The sequence below is a fragment of the Ictalurus punctatus genome, chromosome 24 (assembly GCF_001660625.3).
Source record: "Ictalurus punctatus breed USDA103 chromosome 24, Coco_2.0, whole genome shotgun sequence".
NCBI lineage: Eukaryota > Metazoa > Chordata > Actinopteri > Siluriformes > Ictaluridae > Ictalurus > Ictalurus punctatus.
In genome coordinates, this window is record NC_030439.2 from 8022145 (window position 1) to 8036885 (window position 14741).

General features: G+C 40.2%; 1 protein-coding gene across 4 annotated transcripts in view; it reads right to left on the reverse strand.

The window, feature by feature from the left end:
- Nucleotides 1–5504: 5504 nt before the first annotated feature.
- axin1 (axin 1) overlaps nt 5505–14741 on the reverse strand; it is a 32438-nt gene continuing 23201 nt past the window's right edge. For 2 of the 4 annotated variants that reach the window (XM_017454841.3, XM_017454842.3), the window contains exons 5-10: nt 12053–12190; nt 10556–11028; nt 10300–10467; nt 9534–9782; nt 8387–8536; nt 5505–8051 (exon numbers count right to left, since the gene is read on the reverse strand). In XM_017454841.3, the coding sequence (XP_017310330.2) occupies nt 7925–8051; nt 8387–8536; nt 9534–9782; nt 10300–10467; nt 10556–11028; nt 12053–12190 (1305 nt within the window). In that variant the 3' untranslated portion in view covers nt 5505–7924. Of the gene's footprint in view, nt 8052–8386; nt 8537–9148; nt 9257–9533; nt 9783–10299; nt 10468–10555; nt 11029–12052; nt 12191–14741 lie in introns of all 4 variants that reach the window. The other 2 variants (XM_053675324.1, XM_017454843.3) reach the window with 2 other exon arrangements.

Sequence of the window (14741 nt, forward strand, 5' to 3'; positions counted from 1 at the left end):
TTCACACTATCTGTCCCTCAGTGGTGGAATGAACTTCCAACTTCAATTCGAACCACAGAATCTGTCACTATCTTCAAAAAATAGCTAAAGACCCACCTCTTCCATGAGCACTTAACTAACCCCTAAAATGCCAACCCCACATTATCTTACAAAAACAAATAAAAACTTACTCTGGCTCTTACACCTCTACTCTGCGCACTTTGCTTCTATAGAACTCAATTATAAATCTTGTATGGTAGCACTAATTGTATTGTTCTCTGCTTGATATATCTCTTTGCCTGTTTTTTCCTCATGTGTAAGTCTCTTTGGATAAAAGCATCTGCTAAATGAATAAATGTAAATGTAAAATGTTTTACACATCTATATGTAAATATCAGGAAATAAAAGCTTGCTGTTCCAATACTTTAGGAGGGAACTGTATATGCTTACATAATCTGGCTAATCCTATAAATTGTACAGTTAGCATTTGGTATTTTACATTCCTTTTGTAGTTTCTCCTAGACTCATATAACAAACTTTTCTTTCTACTCTTTATTTCCACATATTAATATCCATACCATTACTTAACTTGCATGTGTTTTATGAACACAGCCTGTCTGGCTAGATATATGTATATCTATATGATTTTTTAATTATCTTAGAAGTACAGCTGACTTTAAGATGACTATAAGATCAATAGTAATAAAGCACCAGGAAACCATTATTTTATAGTTATAAAATCATAATTGTTTGAGTACACTGTCAAAAGATTTAACTTCCTATTTGATCAGTCAGTGTCAATGTATGATAAATCAGTACATTCTCCATACATACAATGGGCTTGTGTTTAAGGTCATAACTTATAGACTTAACACTTGAGCATATAGTACTTATCCCTTCTCCTAGAGAACAACTTTAATCAAACAGATTCAGCTGATCCAAGACTTCATGAGAATTTTAACCAGGCTAGGGTAGGAGATCAAATGTGCAGGACATGTTTTTTTTTTTTTTTTTCCTGTTCAAAACAAAAATGCCAGCTGAGGAGCAACAAGTTCCACAAGAACAATGTCAAAATGATTAATAAAGCTATTCAACAATTAATGAATGTCGGTATGAAGTGGATTGCATACCCTAGAAATGGGGGTTTAATGGCTGGATATAATTACATTTTTCTCCCTAGTGACTAAGTTTGAAACCTTTGCAACCTTCTTAATTAAAGTTAAGAAACCAGTATTGGAGACCAACAGTGCCATCATCTGTAAAGTATGTGACAGTGAAGAAGCGAACATAGTACCATAGAGCTCATCCACATGGTTCAGGACATTTTTTTTTTCTTCTTTAATTTAAAAGTTAAAAAAGGCAAACAAGGAGAAACAGTACACATTCTAAAAAGCTGAAAGAACCTTGTGCATGATTAATTATTAAGTCAGGTAACAAAAAACAGTGAGGTTTCTGAGCTTCTATGATTGATCCTCACAATCCGATAATAGTAATTTCCAACCCATAGAAAAAATGTTCACGCACAACTTATTAGCAGGATCGACGTTCTGTCAAACACACTCGATGTATATATCCATATATCAAACTTTCCTAGACTGCTCTGTAGCTCACGTTCTGCACCAATGTTACCTTCATCTTGAGTCTTAATGATGCTATTTGAATAAGAACATAATATGTAATATTTTAAACATAATAATCATGGCCCACTTCATGTGTGCATTTAACAACAATGTCAGAAAAGGTCATGAAATCAGCCTAATTTAGCATTTTTCTGGGCTGTAGTTAAAAACAGTCAAGCTTGCAGGTCACATGGTAAGGCAACACAAAGGGTTTTATTTTTCTTTACAGTTTAGACGTTCATTCATCTGAACTGTTATACAGAGAAAGTTCCACTGTAGAAAAAAAATGCAATCTCTTTTACGCAAAGTACACAGTTTTATCCATTATGGGATAATAAGCATACCTGGCAACCTCTCTCTCCTTCTGTTGAGCCAGACATGATTTTATGGAGATGCCAGTGATCCTGACCCTTTCTGCTCTCCGGACTGGCCTGATCCATCCTGATGCCCTACCTCTGGATGGATCTCTCATCAACTGGAGGCTACAGACTGGAGACTGCTGAGGATGGTACCATGGAAATGGTTTTAGACCTCAATTCCTCATGGACATTCTCGCTGTGGTTGCTGGGACTATGGTTGCTGCTATGGCCTTAGGACTGCAATTACCATGTACAATTTTGCACTCAGGTCTCCTTTAATGAACAGTGAACAGTTCAACAAACACACTTGATGTAAAAACCATAATGAACTTTATTTATCTACCTTTAAAAGTATTCCAAACCCACTGCATTGCATTTCGCTGTGCAGATCCGTTTAAGAAGTAAATCATACCGGTAAAATAAGTGAAACACGGTAACCAAACTACATTGATTTTCATTCCAAAAACTTTACATACTAAAACCAAAACTTTCATTGCATTGTTTTGCATCTCTTCATTGAAAAACAGTCAGCAGGGCATTGCTTGTTAAATACTTAAACACTGAATTTGTTCCAGAAGTGAATGTAATTAACCACTGAATTGCATTTCATTTTAATCAGTGCCACTCTAAAATGCCTTTCCATCACAGCTCTAAGGCATACTCTTGGACGTGGTCACAACGAGAGAAGGACCTGAACGTGTAATTTTCCAGGAGGTGTCGCCGTCCATGTAAAGGAACTCCCTTTATAGCTTCTGATTGGTTTCTTCATTCCGGACACACTGATTGTTCAACCCGTAATCAGGTTTTTCAGAATTACTCCTAAAGCATGATAAAAGCGTTAATGACTAAAAATACTCTGAAATACTCAAACCAAATCTGGCACACACCATAGTCAAAGTCACTGAAATCACTTTCTTTTTCTTGACCTGTGTCTGTATGATATTACGAATTGTATCGATTGTATAATTGCATCCATGTGTAGGTGTTCCTAATAAATTGGACAGTGAGTGTGTATGTCATTTATAGTCCTATGTATGACCCAAAATATAATATGATGCTGTGTGCAGTACGCAGTGCAATTTGTCCAATGATAATAGGTTTATACTGTAAATGCTTTTTTTTTTTTTAAACTAAATACTGTTTCTACCATGTGCAGAATGAACATTAGTTGACCTTTCTTCACCTAACCCTGGTCTGAACTCACCACACATTCATTAATAGTAGCAATAAAAAGTTTGTGAACCATTTGGAATGACTGCATTCGTTACTCATGGTCAGATTTCCGAATCATAAAAACGGACAACAGTTGTATTTGTTCTTGAAAATACTGTTTAAACCTCCATGAAATGTTTCTTAATTGGAACTACTTTACTACACTGTGTATAAGTACTAGGGGTGTAACTGAATATGAATACAAATCGTTCTCATTGAACAGATAATGCATCCTAAATGAATATTAATGGAGATCTGAATAGTAGATGAAGAACAGTATGCAGGGTTTTTCCCCCCAAAATGTGTGCGTGCATCAGGATCCTACAGGACGTGTGGCGGACAGGTTAATAACGGTGTGCGTTTGCGATTTGCAGTATACACTCACCGTCCACTTTATTAGGAACACCTGTACACCTCATGCAGATTCACGTCAAGAGCTTCAGTTAATGTTCACATCAAATGATTAGAACGGGGGGAAAGTGGGATCTCTGTGACGAAACATGGCATGGATGTTGGTGCTAGATGTGGCTGGTTTGAGTATTTCAGAAACTGCTAATCTCCTGACTATCCAGACCGGTCTGAGTTGCCAGGAAATATATAAGAACTCACAATAAGCACTCTTTACAACCGTGCTGAGCAGAAAAGCATCTCAGCATTCAAACTGAACAGCTGAAGACTGGAAAAAGACCAGGTGATTTCTTGAGCCTAATCTTCACCTGTCAAGTTTGGGTGAGTCTGTGCCCATCATTGCCTCAGATTCCTGTTCTTGGCTGACAGGAGTGGAACTGTTGTATCCCATCCACCTCAAGGTTCGAGGTTTTGTATACGTTGTGATGCTTTTCTGCTCACCATGTTTGTAAAAAGCGATTATCTGAGTGACTATATGGCAGCTCAAACCAGTTTGGCAATTTTCCTCCGACCTCTCATAAACAAGGCATTTCCACCCACAGAACTGTTGCTCACTCAGTGCTTTTTGATTTTCTAACCCTTCTGTGTCAACTCTAGAGACTGTTGTGTGTGAAAATCCCAGGAGATCAGCAGTTTCTGAAATACTCAAACCAGCCCTTCTGTCACCAACAAACATGCCACGGTTAAATACATAGAAATCACATTTTTCTCCCCATTCTGATGTTTGATGTGAACATTAACTGAAGCTCTTGACCTGTATCTGCATGTTTGTATGCATTGTGCTGCTGCCAAGCTACATGAATGGCTGATTACATAACTGCATGAAAGTGCAGGTGTACAGGCGGAAGTTGAGTGTATAGCTGCAATACACGGACATTATACATGGTCGCGCAACAAATACCAAGCTCATTAGCATTAAATGAATGAGAGATGAAAACCATATTTCTACCATAGCATACCATAAACAGATACAGATAAGGGAATTGTATTAAAAGGTAAATACATACTGTATAAAATTACTTCATAGATACAGAGACCCTCCCCAAAATCTCTGGTATCCTGGACTCATAAAAATTATAATAAATTGGTCAATTTTCCCATTTCTTGTTGGCTGGCAGGTCACAAAGGATCGTGGGTGTCATGGAAACTTTAAAAGCAGATGTTTCTTGGGACGCATCTCCATACAGCACAAACATAATTGCCAAAGCCATATATCAACCTACAGATCTCACCTGATATCCCACGGAAGCTAAGCAGAGTTGAGCCTGGCCAGTACATGGATGGGAAACCTACTGGGGAAAGCTAAGGTGGCTCATGGAAATAGTATTAAAAAGGCCAGCAGGGGGTGCTCAGCCTGAAGTCTGTGTGAGTTCTAATGCCCCTGTATAGTTACTGGGACACTATACTGTGAAACTTCATTAAAAAAAAAAATTAGTCTTTCAGATGAGACCTTAATCCCAGGACACTTCTACTAAGAGTAGGGATATAACCCAGGTGACCCTCCCCCACTGGCCCTTATCTATCATGGCCAACTAATAGTCTCCCTCCCTGAATTGGCTACATCACTCTCTCCTATCCGCAGACTCTGGCTTCACTATTGCATCATCCAGGTGGATCCTACACACTGGGGGTTTTTGAGGATATCCCCACCACCCAACCCCATACTGTGTAAAGCACTTGGAGTGTCTAGAAAACAGCTATATAAATGTAACTAACTAACTACTGCACTGAATAGTTTGAGAACACCATTGGTGTCATTACTATTTCCACTTTCAGACACTGAACTAAATTCTGCCTGAATGTATGAGATTAATCTGCATGATGAAAAATGACATTACAACCCACCTTAAGTAACTTTCAATACATCTTATGTCCAGCAGCTTTAACCAGACAGACATTTGAGGAGTACAAGACATAAAGAAATGAATAGGATGTTTTATTACATGTCTTTATTGTCCAAAGTACCATAAAATGATAACTGTACAACTCAGCACACTTAAGCAGAACCAGGGCACTAAATATCCAAACCAGTTTGCTGGCTGAAAACACAGAAAAATGTACATATTTACATAGAAAAGGCTTATTCAAATGTGTGACAACACCACATGAAAAAAACGAAACAAAAAACAGGTTCATGTACAGAAGCAAAAATAAAAACGTAATGCTAGAAATAAAAAGCAATGATTCTAGTCGCTGGTATGCCGTCAGAAAAGAGCAGAAGGGATGAGACTGCAGAGCGTGAGCATGCTCATCAAGGCACTCTAATGTACTATATACAGTTAATCCATCTTAAGTGAGAAGTGCTCACTTTCAGGCTTTTCACAGTAATTATGAACCTTTTAACATGCCCACTGAAAAAGCCCAAGCATGATGACAATTACACTGTAATTACAATGAGTCAGATTTATATATAAAAAAAAAAATAATAAAAAAAAAACTTGAAAGGAAAAAAGTTTCCATAGTAGCAAAGTACCCATTTAGTTCAAGCTAATTAAGGAATAATAAGAGTTTTGATGGGAGGGAGAAAGGACAAAGTGACACAGACAGGGATCCTAAAACGTTTAACACAGGAAGATGGGATCCTCTTAAGGGAGACCAGGACATTACTCATAGACTTGCAGCACCATTCAGCGCTTGCCTCTTCCAAGCAGCAAACGCTAAAACAAGAGTCATCCCGTGCGTCATCCCGACAAGAAGAATTCCCGAATAGTACGCAGACTGTGCAAGAGTCAGTCTCTCTCTCTCTCTCTCTCTCTCTCTCTCTCTCTCTCTCTCTCTCTCTCTCTCGCTCTCTCTAAAAGCTTTTGGGTAAATCAGTGAAAACAGGGTCAAGTGGATGGAAATTACAAAAAAAGAAGAAAGAAAAAACATGGATGGAAATGGACAAAGCATTTGTAATTCCTACAGTATACTGTTCTTTGGTGTAATGTGACCAAGAATAGAATTTTATAATAATAATAATAATAATAATAATAATAATAATAATAATTCCTGACAGGCACCAAATTCAGCCATGTGAAACTAAAAGGCTACAATTCGTTACTCAGTGATCCTTTTGTAATACATTAAAGGTAAGTGTAAACATGATCATTATATAGGCTGGTGGTATGTGGTACACAGCAGCGCTCCACACAGCCACACACATTCACTTACTGATGCCCCCGGTGATCCAAAGCACTCTAAATATGAAAATATGCAAGCACTTGGACAGCTGAGTAAATCCTCCTGTTCTGATTATGGATATATAGTATGTATAAAAATAGCTCTTTTACAAATTGCAGATGTGCTATTTTCCATATGGTTAATTATACACTGTGAATACATCTAATGCTGACAGATGTTTTCTTGGGACCAGATAGATGATGAGAGTATTGGTGCGCATATATATATAAATTTATTTATTTTCCATATGGGAAGCAGCTGTAGAGAAATAGACCAATGAATTACTCGCATACAAATGGGTCTGACACCGCCTCCTGACCCCTCAACGAAAAGGCATGATCGTTCAACGACGTCTTTTAAGTAAGCTACCATCCACTCCCCTCAGAGAAAGTGCAGCACGACCTGGTGTCACTCTGAGTGGAGAACGCTTAAGATCGGGTTGAAAAGTTTTTGTTTTTTAAAAAAAAGAAAGAAAGAGACAAAAAAAAAAAAGCATTTAACAGAGCGTGGAGTACAGTTCCTGGTTTTCATCCAGCCACCTGCGCGAAAAGGGCCTCGTGAGCTACGATCATCTCGAACTGGATCTGCCAAAACGTTAAAATCATACTAATAGGTTTATTCCTTTTAAATATTTAAATAGTTATAAAACCTTTTTTTTCCTTTTTTTTTCCTCCGTTGTTTTAAACAGACTGTACACGTGGTACCGGTACATATAAAATTACAAGAGGATGTTACATTAGAAAGGATACCTTCCTTCTGATATGTTGTATCAAAAATATGCAGCTTTAGTAAACATATTTCTTAGCAAGTCTTTTTTTTTTCTAGCCAAACTTTACACTGCTACATTACATTTCAAAGTTAGAAATACACCAAAATGGTGAGTGTGTGCTGCCTTGTCCTGAAGTCCAAAGGCTGCATACCACGGTGACCAGTAGCACAGGGCCCTTGTGGGGAACCAGAGAAGGCTCTAATGCAGAGGTAGAAGCCTTTGAGTCAATAGCATACATCCCACAGTGCTTCCACTCTCCCCTACTCTCTCTCTCCCATTCACTCACCCCTCAACCCTCTCCCACATACTCAGTACCATCTATCAGCACCTCCTCCAAGCTCCCTTCCCTTACTGGCTGCTAAGTAGATCCTCCTAAAAGGCCATGCTATCTCTCTGCGCTGCCTCCTCCTCCTCCTTCAGTCGATCTTCTCCACTTTGCCGATGATCTTCTCCTCGAAGATGGGAAGAATAGCGTCGTCCTCACGTATCTCCTCAAACACCACACCACAGTCAAACTCATCGCTCACTTTCTTGAAATAATACCTGTGAAGGGGAAGTGAACAGAAGTACGTTTATCTGGACTGGTCGTGTCATACGTGTGTGTGTGTGTGTGTGTGTGTGTGTGTGTGTGAGTGCGTGTGCGCACACACACGCACACACACACACACACACACACACACATACATACATACATACATACATATATATTTATTATATACACACACACACATACACACAGAATGTGAATTGTTCTGTTTCTCTGTGACAGGGAGCATGCTTTTTTTTTTTCTTAAAATATTTGAGGGGGGGGCCCTGCCTGACAATTACATTTTGCAGATCATTGCTTTTAAAGCCAAAAAACACTTGTGTAACTTTACCTATAACTCCCTTTCTTGGTAAGCAGCTCCTTGAACTGTCCCAACGTGACGATCCTTCCTTTGACCGAGGTTCTGTATGGGATGGGCTCGCCACAGAAGTAATACGCCACAATAATGTTCTCACACTGTTGCTTTTTCATGGCTTTGTGTCTGTAGAAGAAAGGGAAGGGAGAAAAAAAATAATAAAATCAGTGGCGAGTATAAAAAAAAAAAAAAAAAAAAGTCTGATTAAAGCATTTAAAGGATCATAAAAGGATTCAAATCTGCATAGACTGCATAGCAGATCCTTTTGAGTGGAAAAACAGCCATCTAAAAGATCTGCTACTTGCAGCAGTCAGGCTCTGATGACATGAACATGGTGTTAACACGTTCGCATTCAGCGTGACCTCAATCCCATTCCCAGCTTCCCAGACATCCCTTGTTTCTTAAAAACAAAAATAAATAAATAAATAATCATGACTAATCGTAACTATGACGCGCTTGACGTTTCCAACAACAGGTTAGAACACACTAATACGATAACGGTTGCTACTTGCTAACTACACCACATGGCTACAAAACTACATGAGAAGGGAAAGGCTGGGGTGGATGGGGGTAATGAGCTTGGACAAGCTGGAATGTGTTAATAGGACATGTGCAGCCCAGGCAGGGAATATGCTTGCAGTGGTAGATGCAGGATGGTGTACACTCTCACAGAGTCAACCACAGGACTGATGACACACTAAGAAAGGCATGATGGGAAACTGGGCCAGTGTGACATACTGGGCCTCGGAGAGCTCCGTGTCAGACACGGCAGGCACCACGTTGAGGGTAGGGAAAATGGCGGGCCGGACCACGGTGCGTCCTCTCTGGATCACCTCCATCACATACCTGAGAAACAACTCCTACATTAGAAAACACCACCCACATCCAGCCTCAACTACATGCATGCAGGGATGCAAGGGAATGATTAAAGCGGACCTGACCACTGTGCACATGGCACTCCACAATAAGTCGTGGTGCTTTGCCACCTCACTTTACTTGCAATACAATTCGCAACACCCGAAGGAAGGTACACACCCGAAGGAAGAAAAAGATAAAACAACAAATATGCTTGAAGGAGGAAAAGCTGGTATTGTCTTCTGAGAGAGACAGAAGAGTAGCTCACCTCTGTTTGGTCTGCAGGGTTCCGGACTTTTTCTTTTCCTCTTCAAGTCGTCTGCGGGCCTCTTCCAGCTGTGTAAGGGGGTTAGGTGCTGGGTTCGGGGGCATGGTGGGATCCTGGATGAAGGGGTGTGAGGGCAGCACATTGTTGCGGAGCTGCGCACTCACCCATGGGTGCACGGCCCCCGGCCGCTCTACTGAGCTCGGCCTGCCCGAGTCGTGACCTTGCGCCTTCTTAGAGCCCGAGAGGCTCCTAAGGAACAGATCAGAGAATCAGAAAAGCTTCTTAATGCCAGAGCCAGAAAGCTTTGAAGGTACTTCAATCTTTGGTTTTACTGCAGAAAAGCATATTGTCCGGCAGTCTGAAGTGATTACAAAAGTACATACCATCATAAACAACCACCCCTTCATTCTCTACTGATGCCAAACACGTTCACATACTGACCACCTCACATGTATTCAGGATTAGGAAATTTTATCCGCAAACAGCCAGGGTGGTTTCGGTTTCCAAATAAGCAGGAACACCCCAAGGTCTACTTGCGGAATAAATCAGTGTTTGTCTTTAAACAAAGAATTATCTTCAGGTAAAAGGTTCAAATTTTTTTAAAACACTCTGGACCATTGCCATCAAGGTCACTGCACTGACTGGTGGAATGTAAAGACTGTTCAAGTCTCATATTATGAAAACCAAAACAGTGCGTAAAAGTTTACGTTATCTACAATCATTAGCTTAGCCTTAGCATCGTGCACGACCAGTGTGACCTACTCACCCATAGGGGCTCTTCTTGTAGCGCCCTGCCTCCTTCTCTCCCTCCATCATCCACTGCAGGATCTTCTGGTTTCGGTCCAGCTCTTCTGGAGCAGTTTCTCGCATCTCAAAGTTCCGCATGTCCTCGCCTTTCTTATACGGCCGTTTTGACAGTGTGGCGCCTTTACTGCTAAAATAAAAGTTAACCATACGTTTCATTGCTACTATGCTGACCAACATCAGCTTTGATCAGTTTTATATGAGTGGTGGGAGCTTACCTATATCCAATGGGTTCCACTGAGCTGGTGCCATCGGAGTAATTCCTCGTCTTGGAGCCATAATGGTGCTGCTCCACATTCCACTGCCTCATTCCTTCTCCTTCAGCGTGGTGTGTGTGATGTGTATGTTTGTGGTGGTAAACATGTCCCAGCTCACCCTTGGGTCCCAGCCTTGCTTGGTGTTTTCCTTGGCCACTGGGCAGCGGGGCAATATGCCCAGGAATCTTGGTGGCAGGAAGGCCATCAGGTGACCGAGACTTGGGTGACTGGCAGCCAGGCGTCTTCATGACTCGCTGTACGTGCTCGTCCAGGATGCTCTCGGGGTTCTCCTCATGCGCATCGCGCAGCCCCAACCCACTGTAGGCCGTGTCTGAGTAGCGTGCCGTGTAGTGCTGCACATGCACAGCAGGGGGCAGCCTGTGGCTAGCCAAAGAAGGCGCTGTGGACACATCCGCATCATCTCCTTCTTCCTCCTGCAGGGACAGTGAACAAACTTTGCTGATGACTTCCAGACCTTTTAGTCTGGTTTTAAGGAAATTTATGATTAGATTAATGATCTTCATTGACCTTGACTTACATAGTCATGCTGCACAGTAGCCCAAGAACATGTCAAATAGTTTAAAATAAGAGGCCCAACCTGACCTCCAATACGAAACCCGTTTGTCCTTAAGTCATTAGGTCAGACTCAGCCTCATTCACCCTCAAAAAGACCTCGTACAGGGAAGGCTTACGAGCGAGGATATTCATAGCAACTTGATTTTAACCAAATGAATGACTGGTCACAAGTGCAACGCAAAAACCAACAAGTTAGTCATTTGGCTGCACCTGCAGAAACTGAACTCAGATTTTTACAATTAATGTGGAAAGTCTGTGCAGCATCTTAAGAAATCCTTAAAACTCTGGTAAAACCAAATTTACACTTGTTGCATTCCTCAGACAGGGGAAAAACCTTGAAATGAGCTCAACTCTTCTTGCCTCAAAGTGCAGAACCGTGCTAATCTCAGTAGAAGGGTGGCAAGTGGGAAGAATATCAATTAAAAGACAACGAAATTCCTACTTCAAGCTCTTAATAACAGAGTTACTGGGACATGACGGCAATGCATCTTACGGGCGGCCAAACTACGCAAATTATCTGTCTTGAGACTTAACACCTGGCTTTGTGCGTGTGTGTTAGATGAAGGGGGGGGATATACCGATTTGTGGAGAGCGTTAAAATTTTTCACGCCTCAGTTCACTTCAAACAAAGTCATTACTCAGAGCCAGACTAGCAAGCGTCTCAGCCAGCACAGGTGTTTCACCTGACACTGAAGACAAAGAGAGAACAGAAATGAATAGGAATGTCTGATAAGCCTACGCACGATGCATTCTGCCGCATGCTTAGTTCCTTGAGCATAGTTTTCAGATAAAGAAAATGGAATTGCACATCAAATATTAGCCACACAGCAGGGAAATTGAGATTCCCCCCCTTCACCCCCTTCATTTTGGAAGCAGACTCACCAGCCGCACCCTCTTCAGGCGTTCTTCTAGTTTCTCCTGGGCCTCGCGCTCTCTCAGGACCGCCTCTAGCCGGCTAATTAGTTCTGCCGCAAACTTCTCTGGTTCCACGTGGATATCCTTTGGCATCCGGTTTGTGCGCTGCACAGAAACATGACCAATCAGAGTTGAACGGCAGTACACAAATAGTGCACATACAATAAACAATTTTTTTTTTTTTTTTTTTTTTTTTTAAGGGAAAAGAAACCCACTGCTGGCAGATGAACAGAGTGATGAACAGAACCAAAACATCATGATTAGAAAAAAGAAAGGAAGAAAAAAAAAAGTCAGAGAAATGTTAGAACAGGGCAGCCCAGGGCATGTGCAGGAAATTACAGTGCCCTACTTACATAATCTTGGTTAGAGGATGAGTGCAAGGTCAACACAAAAGAGTGATTAGTTATGTACTTAAGGAAATGCTCAATGACCAATACGGCTAAAAGTTTGTGGGCATCCGACCATCTCGTACATTCCGTTCCATATTTAATCCCCACTTTGAGGTTATAAGCAGCTCCACTCTTCTGGGAAGGCTTTCCACTAGATTTTAGCACATTTATGAGGTCAGGCACTGATATTAGGCAAGGAGTCTCCAGTCCATCCCAAAGGTGTTGAGGTCAGGGCTCTGAGCAGGTCACTTGAGTTCTTCTACACCAACCTTAACACGCCACGTCTTCATGGAGCTCGGTTTGTGCACGGCCGCGTTGTCATGCTGGAACAGCTCTGAGCCTCAAGTGGAAATACGAGTCATCATAAGTCTACCCTTTCCAGTCAGCATGGGAGTGTGCACTTACCAAAAACAACTCTATCCTGGTACACTAAACAAGCACTAGTAAACAGATTAACGTTTTCTTTTCTGGTTTTCATTTTCTTTTTGTCTAACTCTAAGCCATATATGTCCAGAATGTGCATTAATCCATAAACGAGGGATGAACGAATCAACAAGACTCAGGTAGGTGCTGGCCGGCATCCAGCAAAACCTTATAGGAGCACTTAAATTTTTTATTACAGGGTCAAATTTGTTTTGGACTCTGCATTTTGGCTCTCTTTGTTCCGAGTCTTGACTCACTTCAGATGTGTCAGTCTCATTCCCGGCTCACATGGCTACATGCCCAGTGAAGCAGCAGAATCTGTCAAGTCTTGACAAGATGTAGCTACTGACTGAGCTTCCCTCTGCAGACCACCATAAAAGATTATATATTTATTTATTTATTTTATTTATTTATTATCTCCCTCTTCTGAGAGACAAAGCATGATAAATCTCGTGAAGAACAGAATTTGCTCGCCTCAAAGCGGCAGGCATTATGGCATTCTTGATTAGAAATGGTCACAAATCGTTTAAGTACTGCAAACAAAGTCTTGAAAAAGAAAACCAAATCAAAACAAAATATATACAATAAGTACATTTACACTGCTCAAGAATAAAACATTTAATGCAACATTACAGCTGCAATCAGGCCACGATCTCCAAAAGCAAGGTAATCGACAAAGAAATGTATAAGAAACTGTTAATGTCAACTAAAACAAACACATTAGACATGAGGCATTTACTATTGCAAATTCCATGAGCTTCCACAGGCTACACCTTCTGTTTTGTTTTTGTATTTGGGTTTATTGTCGTACCAGCCTCAGTTATTTATCAGACATAAATAAAATAAAAATTCAGTAATAATAAAAGTATTTTTTTTTTAAATAAGCAAATAAAATAAAACAAAAAAAAAAAAATCACAATATAATTCAGCTTTAAAAAGTCAGATGTTTCTGTACAATATGACTCTATAAAAGATTCTTAACATTTACTTGTGATAAAAATTGTAAAAGTTTACCTGAGCCGTCTTACAAAACACGTCGTTCAACGTTTGACCTGATAAAAGCTGTTTGTCTCATGATATAAATAGGGCGGGGGGGGGGGAAGAAAAAAAAAAAGAAAGAGAAAAAAAAAAAAAGGTCAAGGGAGCGAGGTAATTTTAGGACGTTGATAATTATTAGAGATGCAACGATACTAAATTTCTCAGCCGATACCCGATTATTCAGAGTCACATCGGCCGATACCGATAACCGATTATTCAGTTATATCAGCCGATACCGATAATTCAGAGTCATATCGGCCGATACTGATAACCGATTATTCGGTCATATCGGCCGATATCGATAGTTCTGCCTTTTATGCCTTCTTTTAAATTAATAATAATTAATATTCCACAATTCTGAAGGAAATGCAAATAAAAACTTTAATATTAACACATTAATTAAATTCTGAAGATTAAACTAAGATTTCTTAACTTACTGAATGTCATTTATTCATATTAATTCATAACCTCCTGTTAGGATTCACACTCACCACAAACAAAAGCATTTCTAATTTATCATTGAACATCAAACTGGTAATATATAATCTAAACTTTTTTTTTTTATGATATTAACATTAACTGGATATGAAATATACTACTCCACAAATATATTTTTCTGTGCAATATATACTTTGTCACCCCATCTTCATTTAAATTTTTCAACAGTGTACTGGCGCTTTAATTCAGCGTGAGCAGTGCATGAAAAAAATATTAGACTCGACGCCGAAACTCCCGCTTCACTGCTGCTCACTTCCAGTGTAAAATTTTAGCAGTGCAGAGCTTACAGAGATTACAAACTGCAGTTT